This window comes from Platalea leucorodia (genome assembly GCF_965183815.1).
Source record: "Platalea leucorodia genome assembly, chromosome: 7".
In the NCBI taxonomy this organism is placed as follows: domain Eukaryota; kingdom Metazoa; phylum Chordata; class Aves; order Pelecaniformes; family Threskiornithidae; genus Platalea; species Platalea leucorodia.
The window spans coordinates 59,684,677-59,698,733 of NC_138829.1; the positions used below are offsets into that span (position 1 = coordinate 59,684,677).

The 14,057-nt window shown below is 41.8% G+C and overlaps 1 protein-coding gene across 3 annotated transcripts in view; it reads left to right on the plus strand.

Moving 5' to 3' along the window:
- Window positions 1-5,330, plus strand: part of RRAS2 (RAS related 2) — a 45,488-nt gene extending 40,158 nt beyond the window's left edge. For all 3 annotated transcript variants that reach the window (XM_082317026.1, XM_082317027.1, XM_082317028.1), the window contains exons 5-6: window positions 3,279-3,397; window positions 3,878-5,330. In XM_082317026.1, the coding sequence (XP_082173152.1) occupies window positions 3,279-3,397; window positions 3,878-3,965 (207 nt within the window). In that variant the 3' untranslated portion in view covers window positions 3,966-5,330. The remainder of the gene's footprint in view (window positions 1-3,278; window positions 3,398-3,877) is intronic.
- Window positions 5,331-14,057: the final 8,727 nt, after the last annotated feature.

Consider the following 14,057-nt stretch of genomic DNA (forward strand, 5'->3'; position numbering starts at 1 on the left):
CTACAGGAAAGCATTATGGTAGCCCACTGTAAGCGTGAACTAGCAGCACTTGTGGGCGGGCTGGTGAGGCAGAAAATCGGGGTGCACTCTTCAGGAGCGATGGAGCTCTCTGCAGGAATGGGCAGTGTTTCTGTGCAGGGACCACTGTAGGGTGACCACAAGGAGGTAGAAATGGATTCCTCTCAAACTTGAGGAAGCACTTAACTGTTACCTGCCGACACGAGTGCAACGAGTTCTAGCCTGCATAAGTATCCGGGCAAAATACAGATGCAGTGTTAGGTTAGGCAGCCTTGTAGAGTTGCTTTAGGTGGAGGAAAGAATAGAAACTGCAGAAATGAAGATGTACCTGATAATTCTCAGATACCATAGTGAAGAGGGAGGGCCGTGTGAGAGATGCTCACAGGATTCTTGTGCAGGTACTCAAATGGAAGCTGTTTCAGCGAGAAGACTGTTACTTAGGGAGTTGTGGAATAAGCTTTCCCAGCTTTGACTTGCTCACATATTCTATAATGGTGTTTAATTTGAGAAACTTTTACCAAATGTCTGAATGGAATGAATGAGTGATACCCCAAACCAATAAAATATCTTAAAACCAAGGATAAGCATTGTAAGTGATTCCCATTCCTGTTCAGCCTTAAGCTTACCAAAACTAAGACGTTTTCACTGCAGAACCAACACACGTGCATGTACGCACACTATTACTACCAGAAAATTTGTGGTTCTTTTTACTTCTGTCAAAATAACATAGTGTTCTTTGAAGAAAAAGGATTTAGGTTTTATTTTGCTGGTGACATTTAATAAGCTCACCCATCACACTTACTGAAAAGTCTGTCATGACACAGCGTTGTCATACTTGAGAAGGGAGAATAAATTTATTTTTGTTTTCAAGTATTTCTGTGGTACTTACAACATTTCCCTCAGCTATGAAAATGGAGCTGGTATGTTCTGGCCTCTAATTTACAGCTTGGGCACTGCAAATGCTTCCGTAGCATGCATTTTTAAACTGACTTTGCTGAGGTCACTAAAACTGACCACAAGCTACTTGAAAATACACTTGTAAGACTGACAAAAAGATTATTTTGGAATTAAGCAGTTACAGAGCTTCTGACAAACGCAATAAGGGCTTTAATGTTGTATCTATAGTATTTTAAATGCAGAAAACTGGGGAAGTGTAGCTTAACTTTATTACAGTGTTACTTTGACTTGTACCTCTGTGCTTTAGATACAATAACGAAGAAAGTAGTAACCAGACACATTGAAAGACTGGGTTCAGTTTCTTCTCAGGACTATACATTCCTTCCCAGCTATTTATTTTTATTAGACTTTAGCCTCTCATTTGCTGGGCACACAGTAGACTGTGGAGGGATGAAGAAAAGTAAAGGGAGTTAGTTTTGCAAAAACTGCTGTATCTGTACTTTTAACTTACTTTTGTCTGGTGAGTGAGGCAGAGATGTATAAAAGGTTCTGGAAGCCCTGATGGGGGATTCTGCAATGTTGTTGATGTGCCAGAAAACAGCTATGAATATTTCTCAAAACGTAGCCTTTATAAGCTTTGGAATAAGAATATATCAGTATCTGGGGGTGAAAGGTAGAAATGGGTTTGCCCCAGCTAGTGGAGCAAAAATCTTGAATACCATTCAGTTTTCAGACACCAGTGGAGGACTGAGGGATGCCAGTCATTCTCACTTTGTGCCCTGCTGTTAAAAATGCAGCTCCAGTAGTTGATGTTGGGGTTGGGTTGTCTTTTGGGTTTGGTTTTTTTTGGGGTTTTTTTTTTTTTTTTGCTTCAGCAGATGGCAATAACACTGAAATAAACGTAGAGTTTCTGTGAGCTTTCGAGATCAGCGGATGCATCCCAAGTTAATCTAGCTAATGGCACAAGGTGCTGGGGGCTCCTTGTAGAGATTCACGAGGATTTAGCGGGAACAGCCCTCAATTCAGCAGTAAATGTATGAATACAGTATCAGTGGGGGGTGCTAAGGACAGAGGAATCAAACATATTGAGATGCCGTACATGAAGGCGCTCAAACCATGCGTGTAGCTCTTAGGAAAGTATTGTGCAAGCTAAAAAATACTTCTATATCTTGCACTGTGGTGAACGTTCCCAGTGATGCTTTTCTGTTTCCATCTATTTCCATTTCTGTGTAGTTTCGTAATCTAAGTGAATATCTGAGTGCCTTTTCAAAACTAAATTAAAAAGAAACGCCTTTTTATGTTGTGTTTTTCTTTGTTCTCACCGTATCAGTCCTCTACGTGCTGGTTTAACACTTTTCTGTGAAACCAGTGTAATCTTTGACACTTCTTCCACTAGTCATGGTCTTGGCAAGATCTGTTGCACTTCCTTTGATCACTGAAAGCTGCCCTTTCCTCTGCAGCCCCGCGGGTGACCTTCCCGTGTGAGCCTCGCGTGCCTTGCGCTGCTCAGGGTGGCCTTCTGTTGTCTGACCTCGCTGCCTTCTACTGCATCCACAAATGATCTCCTTTGGTTTCGCCCTGTGACCAACTTGCTCCTCCTTCTTATAATGATCCACTAGCTTCCTGCCTTCTGCTTAATCACTTCTAAATTTTATACCAACTCTTTATGACGCTCATTTTTTCCTCTTCATCTCCCTTTCCTCTGTTGTCCCAAGGAGTCAAGAGGTAGACAGGGTTTCTTTCATATCTCTGGATAGCCTGAAGGCTTCATGGATTTTTAGACCTCTTATAGTTTAAGCTGTGTTTAAAACTGGCTGTATTAATATTTTGCTGTGTCATAAATAGATTTTTTAAAATTACTTTTATATAAAAGATTCAGAAGCTAACCATCAGTTCTTGTTTTAAAAGTAGCGCTCTTTTTTTTTTTTTCTCCAGATTTGGCTGGAACAGGGAGAGGGTGAATTTAGCAATAGTATTCACAGTTCTGTTAGTAATCCACCAGATTTATACTGAAGCTCTTGCTTTGAGGAGGAGTGAGGGACTCTTGTCTGCCTATGAAGGCAGACTTGGTCTTGTGCAGAAATAAGGTGAAGATGAGGCAGCTGCAGTGGGGGAAATTCTTTAGAAGATCAATCTTTGTCTATTGGAGTAACTTTTTTAAAAAGTCTTCACTTGCATTTGAAAAGATGTATTACATGGATTTGTTTCCCAGTTGTATTAAGTGGACAGTGTGGAAACTATTCTGTGAAACTATTCAAATTTTACTGCTTGAGGGAAACAGATCCTTAACATGCATTTGCAGTGTCTACTGATACGAACGTGCCTGCAGAAGCCTTAAACTTAATGACTGATGTCTGTTACAGGTGACACAAGAGGAGGGTCAGCAGCTAGCACGACAACTTAAAGTAACATACATGGAAGCCTCAGCAAAAATCAGACTGAATGTAGACCAAGCTTTTCATGAACTTGTCAGAGTTATAAGGTACGATATCTTGACACCAGATAATTAATGTCACTACGTTAATGGATAGGTACAGCAAATGTATTGAAATGTAGTGGGAAATTGCTGAGAAAATTCTGCGTGCTGTTACCTGTAAACTTTGACCAATGCTCCCCATAAAATATTCCTGTGTCTTTAGAAAAATGTTTACATGAATGTAATATGTATTTAAAAGATAATTTCTTCACCTTAATCTCTCAGATTTTATTGATCACCTAGTAAGTAAGCCTGACAAACTAAATCACAGATTGGCCCTCTGTAAAAAAATTGTTTCTTAAAAAAAAAAAAAGAGAGGGAAAAAAAAAAAAAGCAAAACCCCATCACTCATTTAATCAGTAGTTTGAGTGTCAAAAGTAATTCCATCCTCTATAAAAGTATAAAAACAGTAACTTTAAATAGAGTATTTATTTTTATTTAACTGAAAATGATTCTATGAATTTAATTTGAAATATCTATTTCCAGGAAATTTCAAGAACAAGAGTGCCCTCCTTCACCAGAGCCAACACGGAAAGAAAAAGACAAGAAAGGCTGCCATTGTGTTATTTTCTGAGAATCCCAAGAACCAAGCTATCAACTGCCAGATTATTTTTTTCTTTCCATCATTTTACATTACTTCTGGTATTGGTCTAGCCTTATATGTGCATGTCCTAAAAGTGGTCACCGGAATAGCCTTAGTCCAAGAAGCTGGCAGAATAGTTCTTGAAGAAGACTCAGTCATCCTGGGGCAGACTTCAAAACAAAACACTAAGGCTGCTTCTTTAATACCACAGTTCCTTCCTTCTCTCCCTTAAGAGCTTGCACCTTGTGGAGTTTTATTCGCAAAGGAGATGAAACAAAACGGTGTAGGACAAGGTGTTGAAGTTATGCATAAGTTGTATCTTGTGAATTAATTTATTTTTACTTATGACATTTCATTAGCTATTACAAAGACCTATATTGAAGTATAGAGAATACTTTTTAAAAAAGGGGTGGATTGGCTTTTTTTGCCCTCAGTTAAATTAGACTTGAGTATTCAGCTAGCCTTAAGAAACCTACACTGAATTTCATTGTCAGCAAAAATTTTCATCTCTCATTTATGCTGCAGTTTTATTTCAGTGGCCAAAACAGTCTACTGTATTTATTTTATGAATCCAGAACAGCTACAGGATGATTACTACTACTATTAGGATATGGCCAAATACCTGAGCTCATTCTGGATTGAGGCATTTCAGCTTACTAAGAAATTTCACATCATTTATTTGCAAGGAAATTGTGTCTTCCTTTGTATTTCTGGGTGAGGGTTTAAGGAAAACTAAAATTTTAGCTGTTTTTGTTTCACGTGATATAAAAATGAATTTGATCTTTCCATTCTTGTCAGAGATGATTAAATGTTTTTGCTATATACTTTTATACATTATTTTCTTATCAAACTAGTTAACAAGTATTTTTATATGTTTGTAAGCAAATATGCTTTCACAGCATAACTTGTGTATATGTAAAGATGAGTATTTAATTCTCACAGTTCACTCTTAACTGACAAAATGTGGGATTTGCCAAACTGTGGTAAACTTCTTATTCTTCCAGTTGTACCCAAGAATGGCCAATTATGTGCCTGCCCAACACACCCATAGAGTAAAATCTAGTGTTGTGTTTTAATGAATTTCAGTATCCCTTTCTAAAGACTGACCATTATGTGAATTATTAAGCTGTAAGACTTCTAACTGATCGTTTAGTTAAACTGTGGATGGTTGTTTAATTTTGAGTTCTGTGGATTGTGTTTAAACAATTCAAGAGTATGTTCCCTGATATTGAAATACTGAGTGGTATTGCACAGTTGTCACCTTACTGAATGTGTCCAACAGTTCTTTGAAACTTGATTATTAAGCAAACCCTTGTATAAATTCAGGTGCTAGAAATAAAGATGATCTAACCATTATTGAGGGTAAGCACGTTGCCTCTTTCTGACTCTCTTCCAAAACCTGAATTTTTTGGGGTGGGGGGGAAGAAGGGGGGGATGGGACCTGGTTAGGAGGTAGACATGCACGACCTTTCTTTAAGCTTGGAAGTAAAGAAAAGCCAGTTCAATTTCAGTCATGATACATGATCAAAGCTGTTGTTTGTTTTGACTTGAAGTATGTAGTCAGTGGTCCCACCAACAATTCTTGTGTTTTCAGGCTCAGCTTACTGTCAGGTGCTTTGCTATAAGTCTGTAAATGTCTGCTGAGAAAACAGTGCTTAAACAAGTTCCAGTTACCTTTACAGCAGCAAAGCATTAAACCTAGAAGTAACATTAGTGCCATGCATAGCAGAGGAATTTAAGGGTTTTTTTTTATGTAATTTAGGTTAGGTGGTGTAATATTGTTTTGAGAGAGTGGGCAGCTTCCCCCCGACTCCACTTTAAAGTTATTTGGTTGATGAAGGACTACTTATGAATAATGTGTAGAAGATTCAAACAAGAAATTACAGTGGAAGTACATTTGGGAGATGGATTACATTTTTCAAGTCAAATGTAAGCAATTACAGCCTGTAGCAAACACCACGTGTTTTCTTAAATATGTAAAGCTCTCTGGAGTTAAGTCACTAACTGTGTGGCATTAGAATGGGTTAAGACAACAAATAACTAAATTTGTGAGGTGCAAATAAGTTTCATTAGTGTTTCCTCTTATTTTTTTTTAATCTTTCACTCATGATAGATTGGTTTTAAAATAGTAGACTGTTATATAGGTAGATCTTTTAATATGTAACTCCGTAATTCATAGAGAGGGTGGAGAGCACCACACCCGTGCTTTTTCTCAAATGGAAAGCAGAATAGCTTTGAGGTGGTTGATGCTAAGCAACCTACTCCTATCTGTTAAGCCACATTGTAAACATGGTAAACTTTATAAACAAGGTTAACAGATGTGGGACCACCAGCTGCTGCTATGGAAGTCTGCTCGAAGTTTATTAACTAAGACAATATACTCCTGTGCACGTGTTCCTAAGGCTTCTGCTGGAGAGAATGTGCAGGGAAATCTTCATGTAGTGCTCTGGTCTCTTTTTGAGACGGGTTCATATATGGCACTTTAAGGAGCTGTTAAACGTAGGTATTTTAATCCTGCTCTTCAGACTTGAAGTAAGTATTTCAAAAAGTAATATGTGTTTTTGGCTAGTAATGGTGATCTGGGTGGTTGTGAGTTCAAAACACCCTAAGGTATTGCAATGATTTGCTTTTCTGATTGTTGTACCTGAAGGTAGCGGTGAAAAATGGTGCTTCTGTCCCTAGTGTGGAGCTTGCAAAGTGCAATAGGGACCTTGCCATTCTTCTCAAAAGTAGCAGCCCTGATCTGTATCCCTTGGATTATTTGTGAATTTACAACATTGCCACCTTGCTGTAGGGTAGCAGTTTAGCTGATGACCTGAGGGAGAGTGTCTTATGACTTCACCTGGCAAAAGAAATGCTTAAAGATTTGTCGCTTATGTTTGTAGTTACTTCAGTTCAAGGCTGCATCCATAAACCATTTAAAATCACAGTTTGGGAATTTGGGGTGCTTAAAATGTATCCACAAATGACCCCCTGCTCCTCTTAGAGCACACAGGAGGGTCTGGGTCTTTGTTTCAAAGCACAAAGTAACTGGCCTCTTATTGGAATCTCGCACTACTGAGGCTGCTACTCCACTGCGTGAGGAGGATTGACCTGCTCGCAGGAAAAAGCCTTTTTATGTGATTGGTGAAGTTTTATGGGTGGTCCAGAATCAGGGAAGAATTACTTCTGTGTAAGTACACTGTGGTGCCTTAGGCCTGCTCTGGGTAATGCATTTGCTTTCTCTGACCAAGCAACTCTTCTGCATCAGCACTCGTGTGCTCACTAACGTATACAGGTGAAGAGGAGAATTTACAGAAGGGTTACATCACCACCTCCAAAATCTGCTCTTTTTTGTGACATGGCCTGTTCAGGGGAAGTGGAGCCACTGGTATGGATGGTAACTATAAATTTACCTCGATTGTACCGAAAAGAGAAAAACGGAAGGGAGGACTATTTGCTTGGTCTGTTTCCAGCCTGTTGCACTGGGCATCTGCCTGAACTGTGTATCTGCAACTGGTCAGCCCTTCTGTTGCAGGTTAAAACTAACCTAGTGTGGTAAAACTGCAGAGCTGTGTAGGAATATGAGGTGGCTGATTTTCCTAACAAAATTGTTTTCCTTTCATTTGTCTAATAATAAGTTTGCGGTGTCTTGCAGCGTGCAGGACACACCATGCAGCGCACCCTGGCAGCGCCCTCCCTCTTGCTGCAGAAGGAAGGCTTCTCTGCCACCTCCTCGTCACACTGACTCGTCCTGTTGGCCCTGCAGAAGTGCTCAGCGTTTGGGCTCTCGGGCAAGAGGCGATCGGATGAACACCCTAAGCGAGCCTGGCTAGCCCAGTGTAGGAGCACGTAATGAGATGAGCTGTTGTGAAAGGGTTAGTAAAGCAAAATATATTTGGAAGGAGTTAACACCCACTAAAGTCAAGGAAAGCTGATTTATGCATGGCCTTGTGGTTTGTCATCATTGATAAAGTTCAAGTCTGGATTAAAAAAAAAAAAAATTAGCTAACGCTTCTGACATCAGTTTGTGACATTTCACCCGTGGCGTGGCTGTAGCCATCGTTGACTGGCCTTGCCACGTAATCTCATTACAAAGCTTTAATGAGCTTATTCCAAACAGGATATTCTTGAAGTCAGTCACCACAAGCCAAGCACTGCCAAAAGTTATCTGCACTTAGTATTTGCAAGTTTGTTGCCTAGAAAAGCTCAGGACTCTGCTAAACAGGGAATGCATTTGTTCACTTGATTTAGGCATAGATTTTGGAAGTCGATTACCCTGATGTTCCAAAACCATGATAAAAGAAACACTTAAGCTGAACTTAGAAAAGCGCTCAAGCTAGAAACGTGGGGGTACGGTGGTGGTTCCCGTGTTACACGGCTGACCTGCTGCAGGGCAGCGGTCCTTGCCAAAACCTGAAGGCTTGAAATTGTGAAGATGGGCTCTTGCTCAGACAGAGCATCCCGAAGGGTAAACGGAGTGCTTGCCACTCTATAAGTATGGCTTCTCTGCCATACTTACCTGGTTCTATTGGAAAGCTAAGTTAAAATTGCAGGCTTGAAGCAGGCTCTGGGTTTTACGTGGGGGTGAGTAGAAGCATGGTCAAGGTCTTAATCCCTGTGTTGTGTGGCATGTGTCGTAAGGCCGGAAAACTTGTGAATGGTCTCAATACTCAGATATTCTCATAGAGCTCTGACCACGGGAACACTTGTATGAAAGGTATAAATTTTTGTTCTTAAAACTTTGTGGCTGTCTAGGCTACTTTCTTGATCTTTCTAAGCTTTTGTTCGGGCTATGTGAGGAACAGGAGGGAATGGGAAAAATCAAAATCGTCAAGGAGCGATAATGAAGGGAAGAAGAAGGAAAATAGCCTTGGTACTTTCCTGTGTTCTAGCCTGAGTGCATGCAACAGATCGGGTGCAGAAATGAGGCTGGGCAGGGCTGTATTAGTAGCCTTTAGCTGGGAAGGTAAAGAGCTTTAAATGAGAAGCAGCAGATGTGGAAAAGGCAATGGATTAAACTACACGGAGAGCGTAATACCCAGAAACAGCATTGTGAATGCATGCTATGCTTGCTTTCTGTGGGTGTGCTACTAGACTTTTAAGACTGCCGTTATTTTGGAGAGTTTGAGAGACTTTTGTGGATTAAATATAAGGGACAGATGATGTCCCACACAAAAGCTAAATTGCATTAGCACACGTAATATAATTAGTAACGTTCCTGAGCCAGCCAGCAAGTAGTATGCAGAACTAAAGGCATCGTCTTGCTGCTGGAAAGCGAATACTAGTCTGCTCAGCTACTTTTTAAACTGGATTTTGTGAATGGTATTAAGATACAGTATTTGGTACTCACTAATTTGTATTGACATTAGTGCCTCATGAATTACTGTGTTTTTTAAAAATGCTTCTGACAGGAAAGTATTGTAGAGAGGGAGAAGTTACCATAGCAAAGTACAGGCACCAGAAATGCAAGTAGAGGCAATGATAAAACCTCTTAGTTCTTTGGCTCGTAGCCCTAGGCATGAATTAACGCATACTAGAGACCATTTTCACTTCACTTGAACTGGACTGCTGAAGAGCGATAGTATGGTACAAATACTCCTCTGCATGCATCTCACATTTCTTATGACATGTAAAAAAAATTAACTTACTCTGGTGATATGAATAGCTTATATGCTTTAAAAAGTATTTTGTTGTGTTTCAAGACCTATCTGACCATATATCCAGTGCACCATGCAAACATAACGCAGCTTTGTTCTCACTGTAAAAAGCTGAACAGGGAAGACAAGCACTTTTGTGATTTGCTAGGAGAAAATGGTGGATTATCTTTTTGTTGCCCTCGGCTGGGGCTGCACGGCTAGAAGGCGCGTCCCCTGGGTGGTGGATAGGGGATCCCTCTCTGGAGGGTGCACCGGATAAAATTGAAGAAGGTGCCGCGAACCAACGCAGCCTAAGGGAAGGCCACTCTGACAGAAAAACCACTGGCCCTCCAAGTCATGGGGGTTGGGCAGGAGGCCAACTACCTCCTCCCGGGGGAAAAAAAAAAAAAGTTGCAGAAACGACGAGCATCAACTTTCAAAAAAAACCGAAATGGCGGAGATGGAGAAAATCAGTAATGAAGTGAGGAGGAGGAGATGGAACTGGATCGGTCATGTCCTGAGGAAAAAACCAACAGAAGACTGCGCTGTGCCCCTTGGGTGGACTCCAGAGCACGCAGCCGCAGACCGATCGAAGTGGAAGAACGATGTTTGCGCCTTGTGTGCCTCCTGGCACTGAGAGAATTCAGATTCAGATCAGATCTTTTTGTTGTGATTCTTTATTTATAAAGCAGTGGACTTGCATAGGGAATCCCCCTCTAAGCAAGGGATAAAAGGTGGGATCAAAAAGAAGCAGTGGTAAGAGCCACATGAAGTGAAGGTGAAGGCATAAGGAGGGGGAAATGGCTGGAGAGAACTGCTAACTCCGGGCAGGGAAAGTTGAACCAGAGCTGTCGCAGCCCCTGGGTGCTCACCCGCTGCGCTCTCCTGCCGCGGCCCCTGAAGGGTGCAGGGCCCAAAGGGCTTCCCTGCGGCTCGGCGGGGTGGAGGGGTGCTGCCACCGGACGGCTCTGGCCCTGGGCTGGGTCCGCAATAAATTCTGCTGTAAATGCGAAATGCACAGGGAACTATGGTATTGACAACCACAAGATGTCACTACCGGTAGACATACATGTGTATTTCAAGGGCTTGTAAGTGCTGCATTTACCAAGACCCTTGTACAGAGTTAAAGTTCTTGTTTTTACAAGCAGGGTAGGAATGAACTACAAGAACCATAACAAAGCTGTTGATCTATAATTAAACGGGGCCATGTGTCAGTGCTATTTCAGAGTATTTTGTTCTGTGAACTCTAAAATCCAGATGGTCAGTAGCTAGGGAAAAAACCAATGATTTATAAATAGTGGTTCTGAAGAAATTAGTGTGAAATGGACGAAGGATGCTTGCAATCTAAAACATTAAATAAATGTTAATTAAAATATAGTGCAAGTGCAGGAGACAAGTTAATATTTGTGTATCATTAGTAACATGTACAATTTGCAGTCAGAAAGTTATGTATAAACACTTTGTGCTCAGCTAAATAATACATCTCAATGAGGATTACTGTGAGCATGAGAAAAACGCAGTCCTTCTCGTCTAGGCACCCGTCCTGGCGTTTCCCTGAGGAGCGGGGAAATCTCTTGAACGTGGTGCTGACCTTTGAAAGTGAAACAACATTCTAAGGCTTTTCTCCTTCCTCCTGCAACTTTCAGGCAACACCTGCTGGGACTTCGAAAGAGCAAACGTTCATGTGTGCTCTAAGATTTCTCCTGCAAACTGTAAAATCTGCCCGTCCTTCATTGCTTTTCGGAAGAATGTTGTATTCCTGAACTGCTGGCTTTTTGTCTGACTGTAAAAGGCATTCTGTCCTCTCTCTTTCCTCATGAGACTAAGCCAGTCTGTGTCTTGAGCTGATTTTTATTATTTACAAAATAATCAAGTGCTTTAATGCAAGTATAAAGTACCATACTGGCAACGTGAACTGATACTTCTACTTACGTGGTCGTCCCTCTCATTTGAAAGGTTGACTTTCAGTCATTTTGAGGCCTACAAAATCTTTTCAAGGTTTTGTAAAGAACCGCGTGCTTGCTGTAACTTTCTGCTCTTCCCTAATCCCGCTTTTAAAATATCCATTCAGCCAGTTGTATTTCTGGGAAATAGGAGGGAGAATACCTTGTGAATTCTGAATGTTCTGTACTTTTTTTCTTGCCTTGTGGATTCCTAATGTGCAAGTTGCACACTGACGTTGCTCACCTCTCCACTCCAATTGCTTTTATGAACTTTAACTTCTTGATCTTTTTTGTAATTAAAAGGCAGTGAGACCTCTCCTGTTTATTGTTATTTTGAACAACCAGCTTAAGATCATTCAAATCCTCATTACAATAGCCAACTTTGTGATGCTATCAACATCTGCCAGAGTCTAATAGCATGTTTTGTTGGTTTTATAAGGTGTCTGGGAAGGCAACTGTCACTGCCAAGTCCTAAGGTCTGGGCTCCATCATTGCGGCCTGGAGCTGCTGTCTGATGACTTCTTCCCAGTAGTGTTATTTCTAATGTCTTTGGAGGGCTCTGGATGTGCAAATAGAGCATACACACCTGTTTCCTACTTGAAGCATCAGAGCAATCCCTTAGCAACTACTATTTGAATTCTTCTTATTACTAGGACTGAATCTGACTTATTCCTACAGGCTATTTACTAATTAACGTGCTGCAGATCATGCCTCTCTGGTTTTGCCTTTCAAGAGTTATGTATGACTTGCTGAACAAGGAGAACAGGAGACTGTTGCTGAATGGCAGGAGTGATTTAGTGACAGCAGACACGGGTACGGCTGAGGTACCCAGTGCCTTCGTTGCCTCAGTCTTGACCAACCGGGTTTCCCAGGCTCATGTGATTAGCGAAAAAGTGCAATGAGGAGAAGAGCCAGCAGCAGTGGGTGAGGTGAAGACAAGAGCCAGCAGCAGTGGGTGAGGATCGAGGCAGGGGTTACTTCAGAGAACTCAACCCATACAAATCCACGGGACGTGGCAGGCTCTGTCCAAGGTGGTGAGAGAACCAGCTGATGTCCTCGCGAGGCTGCCTGGCCGTCTTTGATGACCATCTTTAGTGGAGATCAGGGGAATTCTTGGTGACTGGAGGAAAGCAAGTGTTGCACCCATCTTCAAGCAAGGCCTGGAAGGCAGTGTAGGGAACTGCAGGGAGTCAGCCTCGCTTCTGTCCCTGGAAAGTCGCGCAGCAAGTCCTCCAAGAACACGTTTCTGAGCACAGAAGAGAAGTGGTTGGAAATGGTCCACATGAATGTACCAATTTACCAGGGTCAGTCACACCTGACCAGCATGATTGCCTTCTATGATAAAATGACTCAATTTGTGGATGAGGGGAGAGCAGTGATGTGTTTCATCTCAACTCAGTAAGGCTTTCACTGCTTTCTCCCACCATGTTTTTGTATCAAAGTTAGGATGTTACGGTCTGGGTAGGTGCACAACCAGATAGGTTAAAAAACTGACTGGTGGGTTGGACTCAGAGGGTAATGGGCTGGCCTCCAGGTAGAGTACAGGGACAAGGAGAGTGCTACAGGGGTTTAGCACCTGTCACGTTAAACACTTCACCAGTAACCTGAAGGAGACAACTGGGTGCACCCTCATCATGTTTGGAGGTGACACCAGCAGGGAAGCAGGTGAAACAGCAGCATTCTTGTACCTGCAAGGAAGTCAGTGAGAAGACAGAGCCAGGACCTTCACAGTGGTGCATGGCAAGAGACAAAGGACAAAAGTTGAAATGAGAGGTTCAGACTGAATATGAAGAACTTTTTCACCATGAAGACAGGCTGCCAGAGAGGCTGTGCAGTCTCCATCCTTGGAGGTTTTCAACACCTTACTGCATGAAGCTCTGAGCAACCTCAACGGACCTCATAGCTGGCCCCAGTTTGAGCAGAAGGCTGAATAACAAATCTCCAGATACACTTTTCAACTTTAATTGTCCTCTGATTTTTACAGAAGACCAGCATTTGAAAAAGGCAGGTCCTATGGAGCAAGAGCTCAGTTTAAAAAGCCAAAAAAAGTTCTCCCACCTGATCTGATGATAGTAAGATTATGATAGTAATGTGATGATAATGTGTAACACGTATGCAAATCTGTTATGTCTGTGAGGGAAATAGCTGGTGATTCTCATTTTGATACTTGTGGGAAAATACATAGGAGTATAATTATAATTGATGTCCTGGAGAAGTGTCTTCAGGATGAAGGATGCTGGCTGTAGTGAATAACGTAGCTGCCCTGAACCCAAGATGTGTATCAGGGTCTAACCCATCAAAAGCTTTCCACCTGGACTGTGACAAGCACCCGCCACGTGTTACCTTTGGTTCTGTATGTGCGATTGCACACCCAGCCCATCGCAACAGTAACCGAAGCTGCAGCCTGAGCTGTGAAGCGCACGCTTCTCTCGGCTGATGGTGGTGGCTGGGTGTACTGCAGTGTGCTCTGGACCTCGATGGGACGTCTGTGTGGTCTCTAAAAAACGTTCCTGAGAGAACTT